The sequence below is a fragment of the Oryzias latipes genome, chromosome 19, assembly GCF_053564925.1.
Source record: "Oryzias latipes strain Hd-rR chromosome 19, Olatipes_Hd-rR_3.1".
Lineage (NCBI taxonomy): Eukaryota > Metazoa > Chordata > Actinopteri > Beloniformes > Adrianichthyidae > Oryzias > Oryzias latipes.
This window is the reverse complement of record NC_136255.1, coordinates 18,405,853-18,428,870: the sequence shown is the minus strand read 5'-3', so window position 1 is coordinate 18,428,870 and position 23,018 is coordinate 18,405,853. Positions and strand designations below refer to the sequence as shown.

The following is a 23,018-nucleotide window of genomic DNA, read 5'->3' as shown; positions in this document are numbered from 1 at the left end:
TGTACATACAGCACATATGTAGGTCAGGTGTTCCACTGTCACTGGTTACCATGGGAACTGAGTCTCAAATATGAGAACAATCTCCCAGAGAAATCAACTTGTGGCCAAAGCTCACACTTGAACTGCTCTTGGCGTTAAACTCTTTATCCATCAGATAATCTGAGAATATGAATATAAAAGAAAGCAAACATGAAAGGGTTAGGAAGAGTCTCTTTGAAAAGAAAAAAAAAGAGGGAAAATGAGGCTTCACTTTAGATAAATAATCCAACACACATCTGGCCATAGCTGCAATTCAAATATACCACAAATCTGTTTAGATAAATGTAAAAGAAATGCTAAAAATTAATCCTGCTTTTTGACCTAGAATATAATCTATGCCTCCAGCTGTTTATAAATGCCTCTACATTACCTAAGGCAATTGAATCAAACACAAACAGAATTCTCCCGGGCTGTCTGTCTCCGCCAGTTTCCCTTCAAAGCACAGTCTTAGTCACACACAGAAACATGCAAACAAATTTGCACATTTATGGCCAGAGCATGCAATTGCAGTTAGTTGGCGATGCGTGTGGAATCGCAATAAGGCACTTTAGGTGCTTTTTTGTGTCAAAAAAGGAAGGGAGGGATAAGCTATATAAGGCTTCCTCTGTACTTGTAAGGCCAAAAGGAAGGAAAAGGAGAATAAGGAGAGGATAGGTTGAAAGAGCACCCCCCCACCACCACCACATTATTCATCAATGTCAAAGACTCCTCTCAGCTCCTGGGAGACCTACACATGTGGAGCAGAATGACATACATGGATTGTGGTTTTTTTTGTCCTGCACTCGTCATGCTTTTTCTTACCATGTCATTAATTGATTTTACAGTGGTTTACCAGCACTTTAAGGGATTGCAGCCTCTGTCCTCCTCGTCCCACTTCTTTCCCCTGTAAAAGCATACAAAGCCCGGCTCTGTCCTCAAACTGTCCCAGTTTTTCTGTCTGTCCAGACTAATGAGGTGAAAAATTAGCTTGCGGCATATCAACAAGGCTTTTAGGGTCAGCAGCATGCAACTCATCTTTGGTGTGAGCTGCAAATAATTTTGAAAGAATATGTGGGATGATCATCTCTGAGAAGACAAGTGTAAGGCTGCATGCTGATCTGTCAGAACACTCAAAGAGTCCACACATTCTTAAAGATCTAAAAAAAAAAAACCTCATAGTTTAGAATCATCACTTGAATCCTGATTGTTGCACAAACTTCAACAGCATCCTCTGGAACATCACCTTAACTTTATAAGAGTTTCGTTAAATTCCAGTCAGGTTCAGTTGATTTTAAAATCTTAGTGTTAATCTAGGAGCATTTAAGATTTAAGATCAACTTTATTGATCCCTGTAGGGAAATTCAGGAAATTCAGCCCATTGCATGGACAGGTGGTCTTTGTGGCCTCTTTGACCCAAAAAGTCTGTACAAGACAGGTCTAAAACTTGCACTGCTGCAGCCCCCACATTGTGGAAAGCTCTGTCCCCCTCCCTGCATGTTGCAGACTCGGTTTGGAGTTTAAAAGTAGCTGAACACTGGCCTAAATAATTGTTTTGAGCTACTTTATTGTTTGATTCTGATTTACTCGTCTTATTGCTGTGCTTTTATAATGTTGTACTATTGACATGTTGTACTATTGTAATAGATTTTCATCAATGAAAGATGTTTCATTAAACAAACTGATTTACTTATTTATTTATCCAAGTTACACCTCTTATCCAAAAAGCTTTTTGGATAAGAGGTGAAGTGTCTTCTAATTTTAAAAACTAAGTCCAGATGACAGCCCCTAAACCTACTACTATGATGGAATCAACCTAGATGAATGAGAGTCTTCATAGACATTATCCAAAAAAAAAGAAAAAAGCTAATTATGTCAGGAATTATGAACAAAAAGTGATAGGAAAGTGTGTTTCGGCTCAGTTAATCAGGGATTTTCAAACTGTTTTTTTTTACCAGAGTTAAGTTCAAAACTTGATCATGCATGTTGTAAATAATGGTAAAAAATTTCTGTAGCTTTGATGTCTCTTTAATTATTGATTTCTTCCACTGAATCATAATTGCTTTCTCATATATTCATAAATGATCTTTAGCTGTGTAAAAGTTATGCTTTTTCTTTTCTATTTTATATGTGCTGTGTCCTTTTTAGGTTCAGAGTGAGGATCGGCTCCCTCCCACCTGTCACTGGGCATTAGTCCACTCTGGACAAGCTGGCAGTCCATCACAAAGAAATGTGACTTCCCGTTTTGGGGACAGCAACATCCAACGGTGTCAAAAAATCAACCTTGATAGGGAAATAGCTAGGACCTGAGAGATGAACAATTGTGAATTTATCAAGGGTCAAATAAAAGGAGACCATGGGACACGTAGGACGATCCACTGAAAACTGAACCTTGTTCATCCAAAAAATTTAAAAGATGGGAAATTACACTTAAAAAGGAGAAATGTTAAAGAGGCTAAAATCACTTTATTTAATATTGTAGCATCGTATCAGATCGATATCAGAAATGAATAAAACCAACAGAATGATGCACAGCTGGTTTGAAAAAAAACAACCTGAAACACAACAGGGGAAAAAACACAATAATGCTCCATTTCAATTTAAAAGAAATCCCATCTTGGTGTCAATTACTTCTGAATTAAATTGATGACCTGGCCTTGATTTGGGGGCATTAGAAGCAATGTGTTTTGTCCGCTAATATTTTTCGGTTTCATTTACAATCTACTTAAATGTATAATTTATTTTGCTTTTTACAGTAAATAGTGCTGGATTTCCTTTAACTATCTCTTTATGTACCACCAAAACTTTTAAAAAGTTCTATTTTGTTGATATTTTTGTGCAGCAAAAAAAACAACAAAAAAAAAAACAGCCTTGCACCTGCTTGTCATGTTGGTTATACTCTACTGTGGGATGGCATCTCCTTCTTCAACCATCATTTGTTGTGAGTCAGCCAATGTGGTTGTGTTGGTCACTATGGTATGAGGAACACGCCAGAGCTACAAGGTGAGCAAACTGTTCAATCCTCCTAAATTCTGGAGGTGGATTCTGATGAACCTCTCTCTTTGGGAGCAGCCATGCCACTGTAAAGGACGGAGTTCAGCCCAATTGGTGACAATTTAAGATTGCCACAAAATCTTACAAAATCTCATCTAAATTGCACTTTTACAATAAAAAATCTACCAAAAACAAATGTACTTACATTCAAAATGTCATCTTTTTTTCCCTTTAACTTTTATTTTCCTCTATAGATCAAAAGCCAGCTGGAGCCAATTCCAACACTAAAAGTTGTACAAGTTTCTGAAAAAAGTATTCTTGTAATTTCAATAATCTCTATTTATTATATTTTGGCACAGCATACATAATTACCTTGATGTGAATGGTGTAATCCAATTATTGTACATTCTTTTAAATGACAAATGCATCTTTTACAACTTTTTTATTATTTGAAGTAGTCTTTTGCTACTGTTTATACCAAGAATCAACTGAGGCTACATGCATGATTGTTTGATACATTTAAAAACTACGATTTTGTTTTTGATACAATGCATAAAAATTATGAATATTTAAACCTTTAAATGAGTTTATGATAAACTATGGATAATCATGTCATGTCATCAAGTTCCAGAAAACTCTGGCCCTGATGATCATCTCTCCATGATTTCCTTTCAAAAGCTCCTTTTCTAACACACTGAGACATTCCTAACTTCTTTTGTCATCATCAGCTCCAAGGACAAAACTAAAGAGATCAGGATCATACAGATCTGATGAGTGGATTCTGATGTCTTTGTTGTTGTTGTATGGTTATCTTTCTCTGTTTCCTTTCTTTAGAATCCTTTATATTTTTGTTCTATTTCTGGGTCTGCTTGTGATAAAAGGGGACACCCTACCACCTCTGAGCTCAAACGGTTTCATAAATCAGTATTTACATACTAAAGTTGAACAACATTTATATTTTGATAAAAATGTTTTTATTAATTTTGTTTTATGGGTGTGAAATTGAAAAAAAATACCAAATTAATTTAAAAAAATGTATTTAATATGACTAATATTACTTTTGAGGCTTTATTAAATGTATAGTTTAGCTTTTAAAGCTACGTGAATAAAGTTGTGATCTGTATTCATTTAGTCAGTAAAAATCATGCTCCAATAAACATCTAAATTTAGTTATTTCAACACTGTGGTATTTTATTTTCCCCCCAGCTGGGAGAGCTGCTCCATGTACTCTTTTTGGCAGACTGCTCTGTTGGTCTTGTTGAGGCATATTTCTGGCTGATCTTTATTTTATTCTGAAGTTGACCTGATGTTCTTCTTGCGTTAAAATATTCTCCAAAGCATTAGACTGCTAATCCTGAAATTTATCTGGCGGTTGAGTCAGCCGTCATACTGGTTGCCCTCTCTTCCCACAAAATGACTCAACAATCACATCTAATCACTATCTCACAACTCCCCGCGATTAGAAAAGTGACATAGCAGCGCATCAGATTAGACAAATGAGTTGATAAATGAGATGTGCTGAATTGACTGGAGTTGTGGTTACTTGTCATATATTGTTGTAAAAATCCATCAAATAAAAAGAAACATTGGGGACTTAAATCAGATTCCTATTTTTACTATAGGTTTTGCTAAAATGACATTGCTAAGTGAGTCTCAGTACAGCATTCATTAGGGTTAATAAATTGACTGGTTTGGGATTTAAATAGAACATTTGAATCTTTTCAACAAGTACATTATTGTTTTTCTCTGCACCAAATTGCACCATAAATGATTTTAAAAAAAACATTTTTCCCATTTTCTGACTCCAAATGTGTCATTCTTGCATCACACAGAGCAGAGAGGGCCACACACACTGGTAAACTAAACTAACATTTTTCTATAAACAGCTTGACTTCAGGGAACTGGTGATGTTACAGGGATTTGTTTATTATTCCCAAATGACTTTCTGTGGACATAAAGAAGGACAAACAACAGGACACTGCTGTGCTTAGAGGGCCATCTTGTGGTTCTAACAGGAGTTAAGTTTCACACTTTGATAATTACATCTTTTGTAAATACTAAAATCTCTAATAGTTATGTCTGATTCTATGATGAAATCTTTTAATAGTTCTAATTTATGTTTAATGAATTATTTAGCAAGTCTATTTTCCCAACTTGTTGGCCATAGATTTTTTTAAACCTAATATTTTCAAAATTAGTATTTGGTTTATCATGTTTGGAAACATTTATCATGAGAGTTATGAATACCGTTCAGTTGTTTAAGTTTCTACAAATGATGCTCCTGACATTTAAACATTTTTTTTGATGCAGTTTTGATAAAGGAAATCAATAAATTAATCTGCATGTACAAAAACTCCACATTCTATATTAAAGCCTTCACATGCACAGTTCAGTTTATTTTTATTTTATTCTATTTTATTGAATTTAATTTTTTTTGTATTTGGTTTTATTTGATTTTTTTTCTGTTTCACATAATTTATTTATTAAAAAATATACCCTCTTAAAAAAAAACATACCATGAAGCTATCGAAATGAAACTGTAGAAAAAATGTCTGTTAATACAAAAGATAAAAGATAGATAAGCCAAAATCTGAAGGAAATGTTTTTTGGTTTTTGTTCTTTGTTTTTGTCTTTGGTGCAGGAAGATTTCTTTTCTGACAGTATAATATTTTACCTTGGATGACTTTTTAAATTAGGTTTTTTTGCAACCACCAGTCTAAAGAAAAACCCACAAACCTTAGTTTTAAAATATAACTAAGTCACATTAAAAATAGCATACCAAAATACTTGATTAATAAAGACAACCCAGATTATAATACCCCCACCACAAGTGGTGCAGTTATGTAGAACTACTTCTATTTACTCTACGGAAAATTTCCTGAAATAGTGTGAATAAGGAATCTTTCAACCACATTATCATACTTTTCCAGAACAAAATCTTATTCACTGTATTCATAAGAATATTTCAATCAATCAATCAATCAATCAATCAATCAATCAATCAATCAGTCATCAATCAGTCATCAATCAATATATCAACAATATAAAACTACTTTGTATTTGATTCTTATTCAAGACATGGTGATAAGAATGACAAATTATTAATTTAGACTACAGATGTTTGTTTTGTTTTTAAACTATATTTTTGGTTGGTGGTTTGCCTTGTGATTTTTTTCAGGGGAAAAAATGGTACAAAAACGGGCTTAGAAGATGAATGATTGAATAAGGAAAAGCTGTTTACAGCTGCTTTGATGGGATTACTGGCTCAACCTAACTTTTTGAGTTATTTTATCCCTATATGCCTGCTCAACCAAACCACACAGCACATTTAGAAAACATATTATTGAAACATTAATTGGGTGTATAAATCTCCCAACAAAATAAGGTGCATTAAAAAACATGTATTTTTATTAAATTTGTTTGATTACATTTAATTAAATATAATTTATTTATTTAGTTATATTATTGTATTTATATTATATTATTTGAGTCAACTTCCAATATTCATTTGATACTGAAACTTGGATTTATTTGTTTTTTTATTTTTTATTTTATTTGAGCAAAGTCCTGGTATGCGTTTGATACTGGAACTACAGGTTTTTCCTGAGCTTTGGAAATTGAATGGAAATCTAAGCCCAGATAGAGAGAGAGAGAGAGAGAGAGAGAGAGAGAGAGAGAGAGAGAGAGAGACAGAGAGACAGAGAGAGAGAGAGAGACAGAGAGAGAGAGAGAGAGAGAGAGAGACAGAGAGAGACAGAGAGAGACAGAGAGAGACAGAGAGAGACAGAGACAGAGAGAGACAGAGAGAGACAGAGAGAGAGAGATCTTCCCAGGCGGTCTGGCCGGCATCACCCCCCCTCAGCCCCACAGTGATCCCGCCCACAGCCCCAATGGGGCGGGCGGGGGGAGAAAGTGCTGCTTTGTGAATGACGGGAGCGGTGGGTAACAGAAAACAAACTTTATCAAGAATTTTTTCGGGCACAGACGATTTTTGACCATCAGCTGAAAAGTTCAGAGAAGCAAAGAAGCCTGTTCCGACCCAGAAGCACCGAGGAAAACCAGTAAGTCGTGCAGAAAAGGTTGTTTATTGGCGCAAAGACGTTGACAGCCTTTTTTTTCCCGACGGAAAGATGCATGCAGAGCATGTCTAACCGTGACTGGAATAATTCTGCAACGCTCACATTTTCAAATAGACTATTGAGGGAACTTCCAGCTCGGAAAAATTTAGAGGGACTTTAAAAAAGGCTCTGCATACTACATAATTCACCACACAAAAACAAACATAAATGCAGTTTTTTGTTTGTTTTTTCCACTTCTGTGTGTTTTTGGTTGCGTCTGTTTCTGAAGCGATTCAACATTTTGGGTCCAAGTTTCCATCTGCTTCCCATTGTGTTTCGCAACATTTTGTGAGTCATGCAGAAGACGTGCATTTCCAATGTCAGCATGAACAAGCAGACTCATAGAGGACTCATTGATAGGCTCTGAGGCTTCTCACTGGTGCACAGCATCAAATGTTAAGTGGATTTTTCAAAACCCAACTGGCTGTTTCTAGTTTTTTGTTAACTTAGATAATCACTTAAGTGGAAATCGTGTTTTTAACATATATTTGTAGCATATTCTAATGATGGAGGACATATAAATTAAACTCAAAATTGCATTTCTGAGTATTTCTGTTTTCAAATCAGTTGTGAATCAGGAGCAGACGAAAAAATGCCATTGGGAAAAGCCCGTTGCAGTGGGGCCTACAAGCTCCCTGCTTCGCTCCATTCCAATGCATCCATTTGCAGACAAATCGATCTGTGAACGTCTTTTACATCCAAGCTGGTATCAAAACTAATCAGCTGGTTAGCTCTGATATTGCTCACCATTTTTGTTGCACTGGTAATGTTGGGCTAGGGTTGTGGGGGGCTGTAAGCTAGTGGGAGAGAGTGTAAACAAAGGGATGATGGAAAAAGGAGGCAGGCTTACTCCTCGCCAACAATTCATATTTAAATTTCTGATGAACTCCTGCCGCTCTGTAGAAACTATGTCCTAGAATACGACACAGGTTGTTTTTTTTCCCCTCACTGGGAACGATTTTAGAGTAGATGATTGAAGTGGGACTTTAAATAACAGCTTTTGTACACGTTTCTCATTTTTTTTCAGAGGCTGCCTGCTTGGGGAGGGTTAGGAAAGCCTGGAGGATGTCTGTCAGGTTGATCGTTGCCATCTGTCTCTGCTTGTTGGTGGGAATCAGTGGTGAGCCCTGCCTCATCATCAGTGAGATCAATGCAGACAATCCAAGACTGGATACTACAGAGTTTGTGGAGCTGTACCACACCAGTGGACAAAGGGCGTCACTGGACGGCTACACGCTTGTGTTCTATAACGGCAACGGGAATGTAGCCTACAAAGTCCTGGACCTCAAGGGCCACACCACAGATGACAGAGGCTTCTTTCTGGTGGGCTCGGTGGACATGGTGCCCAAACCAGCCATCCTTCTGCCACCGAACACAGTCCAGAACGGCCCTGACGCCATTGTCCTCTATCACACCAGTGCTACTCGTTACAGTGAAAAGATGAACGTCACTGCTGTTGGTCTGGTGGATGCCGTCGTCTATATGACTCGACGCACAGGAGGCGCAGAGTTCCTTGCTGAAATCCTGACCCCTGGGGAGCCTGCCTTCATTGAGGACGAAGCAGCCCTGGAGGGGGATGAGTCCATTGAGAGATGCCTGCTTTCTGAGGATCAGTGGGGCTTTCAGGTGTTCTCACCCTCCCCAGGTCGCCGGAACAACTGCACCCCACCTGCCACACTGGCCACCTTTCCTCTGATTACCGAGCTGAAGCTTGGGGGAGGGCAGGAAGACGGGTTTGTGGAAGTTACACAGCCCCCAGCTGCAGGTCCCATTGTGTTGGTGGTGTGGGACGGGAAAACAGATCGGGTCAGCGTCAGTGTGGATCTGGACGCCTCCAGAAATGGATTTATCACCGTAGCCGTTGACAAGAAATACATGAAAGGTCAGTGCTCTCTCAGTCACCCACAGCCTGTCAGGATTCCTGCACTCTCAGGGTTCATAAGTGTTCAGTTTCTGCACAGGAGATGAGTCTGGTGCCGTGGCCCTCTACAGCGGCAGAGCGACAGACTTCCCAGTGGGGTTTCCGCTAAGCCAGAGAGACTCTTTAGATGCATTTGTGTTTGCCGGACCTGGAGACAAGCCAAGTGCCAACCTCACAGAGACTCTCATCCCAGGCAGGGAGCCATACCAGCTTAGCAACAGGCAAGGGGTTTTCATAGACATTTTGCATACATTGTTTTTAAGTCCAGATTGTTTTTTTTATATTAAAGCTGAAATGTTATACAATGAGTTACTTTTTTTTGTGGGTTATTTAAAATTCTGAAATTTTCCTTTATTAAGCAACAAACTGGGTGATGTGCTTTTCACCCAATGAGAATTGTGACACTTCCTCTTTAGTTTATATTAGGGATGTGCATCTTTCCTTCTCACATGATTGGATGCGCATTTCAGTGCATCGTCCACGAATCGATACATAAAAGATTCAACAAATTTAGTGATAATACGATAAAGTCCAATTATTTCACATAAATAGATGTGATCTAGATTATTCATTTGGCATTTTAACTGAGATTTTTTTGTCTTTTTTACTGGCACTTTTTATTTTAAGCAACAATAACAAAATGTCTTTAACATGAGCGTTTCAATCCAAAAAACCTGAAATTTTGACTCTTTGTTCTAAAAAAAAAAAAAAAAAAATCGAAGTGCCGTTAGGAGGAAAAGGGTTGTTATATGTTTAGGACTCAAAACGCACATCCCTCACTGTGGTTCTCCTTCAGTCAATTCTAATTGACCCAACTTGGAAGAAGCAAGCTTGTTATTGTTTTTTTTTTTTTCTTGCATCACATGTATAAAAAAGCAGAAAGTCTAGAGCACAACAGGAAAAGAAACTGACAAAGTCTGTCAGAAACTGATTATTCACTTCCCGAGTGATTTTATACCTTTTTACCAACATATTCTTGTTTGCATCTGTGGTTTTCAACTGATACTGCTGTTACTCGTAGTGCTCAGCCAATCTTACGAAGCTTTGTTTTTGTTTTTGCGTGCCTAGTCTTTTCACTGACTCCAACACACTTAAATAGTATTTATGTTATCTATGTGTCACTTATTTCTTGAAATTTGGTTCCAGTTCCCCTAAAATGAGCAGTGTATGCCTCTGTGTGAATGTGTTTGGAGGCAATTCTCCACACGCTAATAGGCTGATAGGGGTAGAACCAGAAAAAGCTACACTTGGCCATAACAACAGCAGGACTTGATTCAAATCTACAACAGGAAGTAAACAGTTTCAAAAAGCTATAACTCTATAAAAATACTATTTAAAGAGTTTGAATGGTTATAAACAATTTGATATTAACTTGTAATTTGAAATAATGTGAAAAGAGGTGTGTTTGTTGGCAGAACATTCACTGTTTTTAAACCATATCTTGTGCCATTTTATTCCTTTCTTTACATTTTATGTGGTAGTTTGAGAGAAGGAGGCTTCTATCTCAGCCGGTGTGGCTTGGCAACCTGGACAAGAGATCCTGGAGTCTTCTGGGAGGCACCACAAACGCTGGGTCAGCCTAACCACTGCCCATGGCCAAAGATCTGCCCCCACAGTACTGGTAAATATTTTACACGGTTTGCTTCTATTTTCCTCAAATATAATAAGGCTTTAAAGATAAATACAATGAAGATAGATTGAAGAAAAAAATTCAGAAATTAGGTTTTTTTATTTTAAATATCTACATTGACAGATTTAATCACTGCACCCACCTGAGGAAAGATTTTCTGACTAGCAGAGGAACGAAGAATAAAAGTAATTACAAATATTTTGACTGAATTTGTAGAATTTGGTGGAGGACGCTGCTTAATTAAAGGGAAATGATTAATGACGTTGTTATCCTAATCTTTACTTTTATTGGTAGAACAATTTAGAGCGCAATAAAATACCTAAAGGACAATAAAAAAGGTCATCTTTAATGAGAAATTCTTACACATAATCTCATGCATAACCCCACCTTAAACCCATCAATGACAGCAACCTTATCTTCAAATTTAGATTCAGTTCACTCTATATTTTAGGGTTAAGTTTGTAACAAGTTTAGGCCTCGTGCAAACTTATGCAAGTGTGTTTATTTAGATTGTTCTGGTGGAAGGGGAGCGCAGCCCAAAGCAGTGTTCTCATTCAGATCCCATATGGCCAGTGGGCAGAAGCTCCTCTAGCCTCCTCATGTTGGTCCTCCGGCTGCAGGAGCGGCGGTCGATGGAAACATAGAAAACAAGCCATGATCCGGGTGATTTTGGCCTCTGGCTATCTGCTTTTGTACAGCACGGCCCGGTACTGTAGGCCAAACAGAACCGACCCGATAACATGAAACAAACTCCACAGTTCCTTCATGAAGTTTTCACAGCATCTTAAAGGAAAAGAGATGAAGTGTTCATAAGCATGTGATGTTTGAGGCTGCTGTCCTACAGCTGTAATGGAACTTCACAATTTTGCTGATGTTTGCCATCATAACTTGAGCTGGACTGAACTCTGGAGTGAGCTTCCTATGATACAAGAACAGTAGAGCCCATATGAGACTCATTTGTCACCACACTTCATTTCATTATTGTCACAAGAACAGGCAGATGGCTGGATCCAACTGCAGAAGGTTTATTAGCTCAGCTAAAAGTCCACAATGGTAAATCAGGGTCTGGCAGGCAATAAGAGCGTAACAGGCATGAGAGCATCAGAGAACAGACACGGGAAGTCGGGATCCAGGTGAGAGTCAGGGCAGGCAAACAGAGTCAGAAACAGAAGATCAGGTCCAGCTATAACGCTGGGTAAGCAAGGCAAAGTGGCACAAACAGTACTTCACACAGAGTGAGGCTCAGTGGAGTGCTTAAGTAGACTGTGATTGATTGAGTAAATGAGAGTCAGGCGTGTGGCATCCAGGAAGTGCACGCTTGTTGCTGGGAGATGAAGTGCAGTTACAACTGTGGCTATGGTTCCTGCTGGTGACCAGAGGGGGAGACAGAAGTCTGTCTTCTGACAATTATAAACATATATCAACCTAAAAATGATTTTTATTTTTACCTTGTAAGCTATTTAATACGGAGCCCGTGTCCTGACATTAAGATATAAAAATATATCTTGTTCCCACAGATTAATATCTTGTTCCCACAGATTATTATCTCGTTCCCACAGGTTATTATGTCGTTCGCACGAAATACTATTCCGTTCCCACAAGATACTATTCCGTTCCCACAAGATACTATTGCGTTCCCTCAAAATACTATTCCGTTCCCTCGAAATGATTAACTCGTGCGAACGCAAAAATAATGTCGTTCGAACGCAATAATTAATCCGTTCGAACGCAGTAATTATTCACGTCATAAGTCATTCATGCGGATATGCTCTCTGTACGCCGGCAAAAGCCGCTTTCAGCGGTAACTTCCGTGTCTCTGTGACCCATATTCGTTCAAAAAAGGAACATGAAAAACAAAAATGATCACTTTATTACCGTCTCAATGAATATAAGAAAAATATCAAAAGATTTATGATAACTAGGCTGCTTTGTCATACGATAGCTCCTGCTAGGTTACTACTAGCGCCGCCGCAGAGCTCTCTGATCATGTATGCCGGCATTTGGGCAACTGGCTGGTCTGTTGTCAGACAGCTGATATTGTAGTTTAGGGTCGAATAGGAATAATAATATTCAGGACTTGTCTTTTATTAACTTTAGCAGTCAGTATCTTTACATTCGAAGGCTATTAGGCTACATGCTAACTGACTAGCCGATCATTTCCTGTTATTAATTTCCGTCATAGATTTACAGCAGATACCTTCACATTTCCGTCTGTGTGTGTCTCATTACATTGCATTGAAGACACGGAGGATGTTTAGAGAACAGATTTATTTATTTCAAAAAGCACAAAAGCATCCATCGTATTCACGTTCATTCACATGATGATCTGGTACGCCCTCAGTCATCTTGCTGCAATAGCCGCTTCCTGCCGCTACTTCCGTGTCTCTGTGAGCATTCAATAGGGGTAAAAATAAAAGCAAGAATGGTCGATCTGTTATTTTCTCGATGAAAATCTGAAAAATATCATATTAAGCTGGCTGCTTCGCCTAAAGCACTTACCTTTAGCTTGTAGCACAACAACAATAGCAGTACGTCCCGTTTCCCAGCGTGCTTTGCTGCTAATCACTGGCCAATCATTGGTCTTGTTGTTAGACCTTGGTCACAGGGACACGGTGATTGGCCAGTGATTGGCAGCAAAGCACGCTGGGAAACGGGACGTACTGCTATTGTTGTTATGCTACAAGCTAAAGGTAAGTGCTTTAGGCGAAGCATCCAGCTTAATATGATATTTTTCAGATTTTCATCGAGAAAATAACAGGTCGACCATTCTTGCTTTTATTTTTACCCCTATTGAATGCTCACAGAGACACGGAAGTAGCGGCAGGAAGCGGCTATTGCAGCAAGATGACTGAGGGCGTACCAGATCATCATGATCATGTGAATGAACGTGAATACGATGGATGCTTCTGTGCTTTTTAAAATAAATAAATCTGTTCTCTAAACATCCTCCGTGTCTTCAATGCAATTTAATGAGACACACACAGACAGAAATGTGAAGGTATCTGCTGTAAATCTATGACGTAAATTAATAACAGGAAATGATCGGCTAGTCAGTTAGCATGTAGCCTAATAGCCTTCGAATGTAAAGATACTGACTGCTAACGTTAATAAAAGACAAGTCCTGAATATTATTATTCCTATTCGACCCTAAACTACAATATCAGCTGTCTGACAACAGACCAGCCAGTTGCCCAAATGCCGGCATACATCAAAGAGCTCTGCGGCGGCGCTAGTAGTAGCCTAGCAGGAAATATCGTGTGACAAAGCAGCCTAGTTATCATAAATCTTTTGATATTTTTCTTATATTCATTGAGACGGTAATAAAGTGATCATTTTTGTTTTTCATGTTCCTTTTTTGAACGAATATGGGTCACAGAGACACGGAAGTTACCGCTGAAAGCGGCTTTTGCCGGCGTACAGAGAGCATATCCGCGTGAATGACTTATGACGTGAATAATTATTGCGTTCGAACGGATTAATTATTGCGTTCGAACGACATAATTATTGCGTTCGCACGAGTTAATCATTTCGAGGGAACGGAATAGTATATTGAGGGAACGCAATAGTATCTTGTGGGAACGGAATAGTATTTCGTGCGAACGACATAATAACCTGTGGGAACAAGATATATTTTTATATCTTAATGTCAGGACACGGGCTCCGTAATTTAACGTTGCTCCTTTTTTCAGCCTAATTTTAAGATGAACAAAAGGGTAAATATAGTAGTAATTTACTGTTTGACATTTTGGCACCACATCTTTAAAGTCCCACTCTGATCCTCTTTTGATCTCTTGTAAAAGCATTCCAAGTGTTTTTTTAATTAATACAATCTTCATCAACCAACATTGTTTCCCCTGTTCTTGATTTATAATTTAAATAAAGAAATACTCAAAATGCAATCTCAGACTTAGTTTTCTTTATATATGTCATTTATCATAAGAAAAAAACGCAACAAGAACATGTTAAAAACATTTTTTTTAAAAACATATTTTTATCGGAGTGGGTCTTTTTGTAAAACAGAAAGTCATTTTCTCAGAGCTAATTGGCTCTTTCTGTTTCACTTCAGTGACTCCAGGTGGCACAGATTCTCCGCCTCACCTTCCACCCTGGGGGAATAGTGACTTCCTGATCAATGAGCTGAACACCGACACCCCTGGAGCTGCAGAAGATGGAGAATTCATTGAGCTTTGGCACCCGTCTGGTCGAAGAGTCTCCTTGCAGGGGATCTGGATTTTGCTTTTCAGTGCACATAACAACAAACCCTATCACGAGATCAGTCTGAGTGGACACTTCACCACAGCCAAAGGTTACTTCCTGATGGGCAGCGACAGGCTGGCGCCTGCTCCGTCGCTCCGTCTGCCTCCCAACACCATCCAGAATGGCCCAGATGCTGTGGCGATCTACCGCAGTCCGCTTGGCCCGCCGTCTGCGATGCAACGGGGGATCCCCACGAAGGGCCTGCTGGATGCTGTGGTGTATCGGCAAAGGGGGTCAGATAAGGAGGCGCAGGAGCTGAGCAAAGCTCTCACTCCAGGACAGTTGCCATTGTTGGAAGATCCAGAAGTTCTGCCTGGAGATGAGGCGCTCAGCCGCTGCAGAGGCCTTTACCCCTTTGACCTGTCTGCTTTTTCAGTGAGTACTGAATGAAACAAAACGTTTTACAATAAGTTTTATTATTTAGATCAACTGATATTATCAGCTAATTATATGCAACTTTAAAATAATTTTTATATTAAAAACAGAATACATTTTAGTACGACGGAGTATTAGGGCCACCAAAAAAAAAAAAAATTAGAGCCACCAAAAAAAAAAAAAGTAAAATTACGAGATTTTATCTCGTAAATTTAGGAGATAAAAACTCGTAAATTTACGACTTTTTATCTCATAAATTTACGACTTAAAATCTCATAAATTTACGAGAAAAAAGTCGTAGATTAAGGAAAAAACACCGAAGTTGTCCGTTTATCGGAACCTAGCTTGAAGATGAAGTATGTGGAGCCTTTTGTGAAGCTTCATTTCCGGATTATTATAGGTGTAAAACAAAGAGATTCTGAACATTTTGGCGACTCAAAATCAGATTAGTTTCCGTGTAGCAGTCTTTCCGGGGTTCAGTGTCAGTAAAGCGGAGTTTAATATGTAAAATAAGGAGCTCAGAGACACGTTTGGGTGTAGACAATCGCTGCAGCCTTTATTCTCCTTTTCATTCACATATCCTGAAGTTCATTTGTCTCATTACGTCATGAACCTGTCATCCCAACACCAATGCGGAAGTAAACAGTCTTACAAACGCCCCCTCCTGCAGATGAAATGTCCCGTTTCAGCATAAAACAATAAAGAGGAATGAAAATAGTGTTTTATATTAGCTTTGGAACGTTGAAAATGCCAAAAAAAAAGTGCTCCTCCTTTTGTGTGACGGAAGCGTCACACAAACGTAGAGATCTTGTCTTTGGTGGAGGAAGAAAGGATTCAAGCAAACAGCTGCAGGGACACCGACGACGGCTTCATCGGGCTGCAGAGATCCTGCAAACCAACCATCAATAAATAAAACTTTAATGAATCGTAAATCAAACAAATGACCTTCCAGACATTTGGAACGTTATCAATAAACATTCAGCTCACCTGTTCAACAAAGTTTAGTCGGTCTGCTCTGCTGCTGCACGGCGTTCACCTGCTGCTCTGCATGCTCACTTCCACTGTAATCTCCTAAAATTACGAGTTTTTTTCTCCTAAATTTACGAGTTTTTATCTCCTAAATTTACGAGTTTTTATCTCCTAAATTTACGAGATAAAATCTCGTAATTTTACTTTTTTTTTTTTTTTGGTGGCTCTAATTTTTTTTTTTTTTTTGTGGCCCTAATACTCCGTCGTATTTTAGGCCTCTAAATAGAACAATACTTTTTAAAAGAAGTCAAAGTGTTGCATATGATCATTCTAGGTGGCCACACCCACCCCCCTGAGAGAAAACAGCTGCCCCCGCCCTCCTCCAGCTCCTAAAGGTGTTGTAATAAATGAGGTGTCAAGTGGCCACTGGACCAATCACAGTCATCAGAGGGCCTTTGTGGAGCTCCACGGGCCGCCCATGACAGACCTGACAGGCTTGGTTCTGTCCGTGTTTGACCAGGAGCATAGGGGCACGGTCATTGCACTTCCCCTGACTGGGTCTCTCGACCAGAATGGTTTCTATATTGTTGGAAATGTCACTGGAGCAGGTGGGTAGTAGACCTGGCTGCAGGAAAAAAAAAAAAGAAAAACTCAGGTGTTGTAAAAGTCAAGTATAATAACCCTTTTGTATCTCCGTTGTTTTTTTCCACTGCATAGATCAGACTTTCCCAGAAGGCTCCAGTGTGCCAGCACGCGGGGCAGTGGTTCTGTGCTACGACCTGTTCAGCATCTGCAGAGCTGGCAGTGCGCTGACCAACGTCAGCCTCAGGGATGTGCTGCTGTTCAGTGAAAACCAGTGGCTGCTTTCTTCTCTTTCCACCACCAGGGGGAGACAAGTATTGCCAGCTCTCAGGTACATCTATCAAGTAAAGCTATGATTCGCTATTAATTGGGTCTTATATTTTGAATTTTAAATTGACCATTTATAGTTAATGTGGAAATATTTATTGTTTGCTAATTTTTGATTTAGACTCAATCTGGAACCCTTTTTACATTTATTTAAGTAATTTAGCTAGAATTGAAAAAGACGAATTTCCATAAAAAGCTCCTCATTGTCAATAAACTCTCTTCATTTATTTAATGTCCCACACCGATAATCTTTTAACCTATTATGAAAGTGTTTGCAGTGGTCTTTTAACTATGATTATACAATTTTTGGGTCGTTGTCTATAGGGCATAGTGTTAGCAGAGTAGAAGTAGTTCGCTAGAAATTCACCTTTGAGTTCTAGGCAGGACTGTTGGTGTTGAGTGAGCCTGTTCCGACTTCCCATCATCCATCTGTTTACACCCTTACTGTCCTTCGCACCCCCAACCTAACATTACCGGACAATGCAACAAAAAAGGCAAGCAATAATGGAGATATACAGTCATAAAGTTTTGAGCCAGATCCCAACTTGGATGAGGAAAACCAAAAAGTACACGGATCTAGTCATATACAAGCAGGTGGATCAGAATGTAGCAGAGCAGGGAGCTTGTCATAGTTAACTTGTCATAGTAGCTTCTAGGTCACAGCTACAAGCTTTTTCTAATGAAATTTTCTTTTGCCTGCTCCTGATTGGCAATGATTTGCATAAAGTAATACTCAGAAACGCAATTTTAAGCTTAATTTTCTTCCTATATGTCTTCCGCCATGAGAAAAATGCAACAAGAAAATGTTAAAAACACCAAAAACGCCATTTTCAATGGATTGGGTCTTTAATCTCCAGTAATCTCTCTAAGTCTACATTTTTTTACTCTCTTTTTCAGTCACAACATAATAAATATGAAACTGATTACTATAAACTTTTTTTTTTTAACGTGTGTGAATAGAAGAAGCGTGTGTATTTTGTAAAGGTGGGAAAGCAGTGCACAAAGACCCATCATGTAGCATTCAAATCCTCTCAATACTCTAACTCTATTCAGACTTATTAATCTATTATGTAACAAACTCCACTGAACAAACGTAAGTCAAAGCTAGTAAGTCATTTTGTCTGCTGCAAGTGTCTGACTGTTGGTCCAGTGTGACCGAGCCCTTTGTGATGGAGCAAAATCGGTGGAAAAACGGCCACACCACACATTTCTACAAAACTATTACCAGTAATTAATGAAAATGATTGCAAATGGACCACTTTTGTTGTGTTTTTATACCATTTAAACTGTTTTTCCTACAGATTATGCGTATTTATAGTTCCATAAGTGTGAGACTTATGGAATTTAAACAGCTGATTGGAGGCTTTTTTATCTGTTCTGCACATGCTTTCACACATGTCAGTTCAAATTGTTATTAAAGAGAAAATGGTTTGTGTTTGGATGGCATTGGTCTGGTTTCCCTCATGTAGTGCTGCATGGGCTGTGTGTGCAGGTCGGTGGAAAGGGGTCCCGTCTCACTCAGCAGGTGTTTATGCTGCGAGATCAGGAGCTCCTCCTCCTGGACGAGTTCGTCCCCCACACCAAGCCACACCAATCTCTGTCCTAGCCCCGCCTTCTCAAGTCAAATCGACCTTTGTCTCGGACCCCCGTTCTTCGAGCAGTCAGGAGGTAAAATACCAGAAATCTTCAAAACAAAAATAAAACATATACGCTTTATTTTTGCGGATGTCAGGGTATCTGGGCTATAACGGTTTAAAAATGTTGAACATTTTGATGATGACAACGTTTTTTATGACGTCTGATATGTCCCGATCACTGTCGGTGTGGAAACAAAGGTGACAAAGATAATTGAATTTCTTTTAGAATCTTACAATCCAAACGTTTAGGCAGGATATGACTTAGTTCATATTTGCATTGGCCTACTTGCTATTTATAATAGATTTATTAATGTAATTTATTATTTTTATTTCTAAACATTTCTTCTTACCTTTTGTTAAACACAAAATAATCTATATATCGATGAAATAAGTGACTCTAATGACCTGTTCAATTCTAAGATTTGGGAAGATCTGCTCCCCGCTTCATACATAATTTTCATTGTTTTTGTTTGTTTGTTTTTCACCAATAGGATTTTTATTCTATTTTTTTCCAACGCAAAAAACTCTTTCATTATAAACTATTTCATAAATATTTTATGCTGTTTTCATACATTGTAACTCTTGTTGATAAGGTCAGCATGACTCTACGGGCGGCAGGCTGAAGATTAATGTTATGGATTGTACCTTCTTAATCATTATGGATCTGAAATGAAAATGTGAAACTCTATATTCAACAAAATAGTAGCTTTATATTAGTGTTTCATTTATTTAAACCTAAAATGACCAATCATGGTTTTAATAGTTTGTTTCCTATTTTCCCATAGAGTGTGGGGAAGTATTTCACAGAAAAAGGATGGCTGACGTGGCTCACTATTTGGAGCAGAGGTGTCACTGTGGCATTTCTGCATTGTATCTCCGAGGTGAGGGTGCTTTTTTTTTTAAGATCACAGATGATATTTCTAGCTCGATCACAGGTCACAGCCACTGTGGACATGCCCGCATTCACCCTAAAAAAATCACACTTATCATTGTTTTTTTCTTTATTGTGAAAGTGAAATCAATATAAAGTTTTTTTCTCACCTCTTTTAATAATAGATCTTCACGGAAAATATGCTAATTATTAAGTAGAGTTGCCATAGCAACTACACTACTTGGTTTTAACAAAAGTAGTTTTCTTTCACAGAAGGAAATGAAATCTGGGCTTTTCATTCTTATTCTTTTCATAATTCCTTTGAAAATTAAAACTGTAGAACTTGTGCCATTTAATTATCTGCAACTTTTAAATGATTAGGAAGCACATCTAAATAAACTGGTGTTTTTTGACATGTCTGTTTTTATTGTAGGGGCTAACTTTTCCTGCATGTCTGGTTGGCTGCGAGTGTGGGGGAACATCCAGGCACACTCAGACCATCAGAGGGCCCTCATCATTCAGGCGTTGCTCTCGAGCCCCGCTCCTTCTCAGGCAGACACCTGCTTTTCTCCCATCACCGGCCACTACATCGGCAAAAGTTAGAACCTTCTGAATGACTATTTAGTTGTTGATGTAGTGTAGCAAGGTCAGAGGTTCAGAGCGGTCGATCTCTGATTGGAGGATCTTAGGTTTCCACCTTGCTCGCCCTCGTGTCAAAGGGTCCTGTGACACGTTAGTGGTTGCTCAGAGTCGCCATCAGTGTGTGGATATGTGTGGATAAATGGAACTGTGACTGTGAAGCAATTTCTGCCTTAATCAAAATGGCTATAGCTATAGTTTGCGGTTGAAATTCCGACGCTTCAGCTCTTTGACTACCTTTGTTTCCTTGTCTGCTTTCATTGTATTGTAAAGACTGATAATGTCTAGTAAAGGCCCCAAGTCTCAAGGTTTTTGAAGGTTAGGAAGTTGCGTTAAATCTTTGTAAAGGAAAAGAAAAAAAGTTTTATAACTGCAAGTGCAAATGATTAGCAAAGCTTATATATTTTCCAGTTGTTTCTGATTTTTATTATGACCCTCTATTGTTGTTGAGAAGTAATAGTGTTTAAAACATTAAGCTGGATATTGTCCTTGTTTGGTTTCATTGCCATTGCTTTGAAATGATTATTTCTAAAGTTTGCCTTTGTTTTCCACATAGCCTCAGCGCTGGGGTTGCAGATAGGACTGATAGTAGCGGTGCTCCTGCTGGTGGTACTAGGAGGTGCCCTGTTTACATATTTCTACAGGAGGAGGTGAGCACTTTTTGATTTGTTTTACTGACTATTTCATGATCAGTTTTAAAAATAATATCCTTGTAGTATCCTTGTTCTTTTTTAATGCCTGTGTTCTTCGCTGGAGATTTTTGCAATATTATTTTGTCATCTCATGTGAAAATGTAACTAAATCGCCAAACAATATTTTATGAAGTGCACACACAAGTTGCATTTTAATTACTTTTGAACAAACTATGTGGTTATAAATTTAGCAATACTGTGTGATGTTATAGACTCATAGAAACTATTCTATATCTGTTATTTTAAGTCACATGACTTCTCCTTTTTCGCTGTGAATGGTTTATTTACACAGCAGGTCAACCAGGGTTAAGAAATGGAAAGTTGGTCTTTTTGCTGAGGAAGTGGCTGAAACGCTTAAGGAAATACAGTGGGGCAAAAAAGTGTTCAGTCAGACACCAATTATGCAAGTTCTCCCACTTAAAAAGACGAGAAAGGCCTATCGTTTAGCAAATCAACAGTTAAACACAGATTTTTCCATACCCCCATTGTTGTGTTTATCAGTTTGTGGGTTGCCAAAAATTCTGTTCAAAATCTCTAGAAAATCAAATGAAGTTGATTTTAATTTTTGTGTTTACTTAAATGTTTTTTGTGTTTTCAGACGTCCTCTGGACTACTCCACCATGGAGCTGAGTGAACATGCAGAGGGACTGTCTGATCCATAATCTAGGCTTTAAATCAGTCAGTTTGCTCCTGGAGGCACTTGTGTGCAGAGGCATCATAGAAAGGAAGCAGGGGACATCAGAGGCTCGTTTGAAGTATACACAAATCATTTTGAGGCTGTTCTGAAGTGAACACTGTCTTTTTCCGTCCTCGGTGGCTTGTGAAAGTGACTTCTAATAGTTTATTAACAGTTGTCAAGGGGCTCCAGTATCATCAAATCACACAATCTAAGATAACACTGATTTCAGCTGTCCTGATAGTTGCTTGTTGGAACATTTTATTTTTTTTCTGAATTTTAAGTCATAATTGTTCTCTACTGGCTTTAATAAATGCCTTTAAATTTGATCAGTTTCTTGCGGGAAACTCAGCTGGTACTGAAGTATTTTAGTATTAAGATTATTTGTTATAAAGACAACATTAAGTTCCAAATGTATTCTTTAAACTCTGCCCTGCCTGATTATCCTGCTATGTTCTGCAACAGTGTATTTTAAACTTCCTGTTTTTGTAACCACTTTTCTTGTGCTTATTTTAAGCATATGTTTACATTGTCCTAAAAGAAAAAAATGTGCAAGACTAATCAAGTAATTTCTTAAATGTTAGTTTTTGGAGATAAATGATCGTTTTGTATTCAGAGCTACTTTATGTTGGTTTTAGGGATGTGAAAACCTCATGTGTGTTTTACTGCGTGTTATTTTATTAGCAAATTTAAGATCTCTTGTTTCCCTTCTCATGAGGTGCACAAAAGTGAGTTGTGAAGTTTCTTCAACCTATTATTCAGCAATGACCTACATTACTGTATGTTTAATTAGATCCTTTCAAAAAATAAAAAAAAATTTGTAAAATTTTGACCAAATTTGAGTTCAAACAGTCTTAGCCCTCTTTGACTTTATTTTCTTTTTATTTAATGACAAGAGATTTATTTTTATTCTTGATTTTTCTATCTGAGATGCTACATAAAAAATATTGGATTAAAAAGGAAAAAGTGGGCCATTTGTCATAAAATCTCCCAAAATTTACTGCATGGGTGATTTATTTGTCTGGACTGTTCACTCTGCAAACACTGCTTGAGAATATATTGAGAATATCAGCCATAATAGTTTTGAAATATGACATCCCTATCAACAAAAATTAGACCTTGTACATGGTATAAACTTATAAAGTAGGTTCAGGTACACCCTGTTGATTCAGTTAGCAACCATGACCATAAACCACTGATGATAATTACATCCTAAAACTATGTGTATCTTCAAAACAAAAATTGTGTTGTGTTGATTTTATCTGACTGTGCTGCACATGTACAAATTAAACTCTTTTCAAGTTTCCATGATTTC

At 38.2% G+C, this 23,018-nt stretch overlaps 1 protein-coding gene and 1 long non-coding RNA gene across 3 annotated transcripts; one reads left to right on the top strand and one right to left on the bottom strand.

The window, feature by feature from the left end:
- Positions 1 to 6,743: 6,743 nt before the first annotated feature.
- On the top strand, positions 6,744 to 23,009 carry si:ch211-183d21.1 (uncharacterized). Of its 2 annotated transcripts, none has more exons than XM_023949121.2 (12): positions 6,744 to 7,070; positions 8,155 to 9,009; positions 9,092 to 9,269; positions 10,530 to 10,669; positions 14,745 to 15,310; positions 16,614 to 16,887; positions 16,997 to 17,192; positions 18,681 to 18,856; positions 19,611 to 19,706; positions 20,130 to 20,294; positions 20,892 to 20,985; positions 21,626 to 23,009. In XM_023949121.2, exons 2-12 carry the CDS (start codon positions 8,193 to 8,195, stop codon positions 21,687 to 21,689), a joined length of 2,766 nt encoding a protein of 921 aa, XP_023804889.1. In that variant the 5' UTR covers positions 6,744 to 7,070; positions 8,155 to 8,192; the 3' UTR covers positions 21,690 to 23,009. The 2 variants fall into 2 exon arrangements, with proteins under 2 accessions (XP_023804889.1, XP_023804888.1); XM_023949120.2 differs by having other exon boundaries at positions 9,089 to 9,269.
- On the bottom strand, positions 12,932 to 13,237 carry LOC144987954 (uncharacterized). Its single transcript, XR_013651647.1, has 2 exons — positions 13,178 to 13,237; positions 12,932 to 13,063 (listed from the first exon to the last, which is right to left on the bottom strand). It is a non-coding gene; the product is annotated as an uncharacterized LOC144987954 (long non-coding RNA).
- Positions 23,010 to 23,018: the final 9 nt, after the last annotated feature.

Excerpts from the sequence above, each read along its gene's own strand:
- si:ch211-183d21.1 (XM_023949120.2), top strand. The coding sequence starts at position 8,193 with ATGTCTGTCAGGTTGATCGTTGCCATCTGTCTCTGCTTGTTGGTGGGA. Across the intron at positions 15,311-16,613 it reads TTGACCTGTCTGCTTTTTCA|GTGGCCACACCCACCCCCCT; the intron begins GTGAGTACTGAA and ends TGATCATTCTAG. Across the intron at positions 20,986-21,625 it reads ACATATTTCTACAGGAGGAG|ACGTCCTCTGGACTACTCCA; the intron begins GTGAGCACTTTT and ends TTGTGTTTTCAG.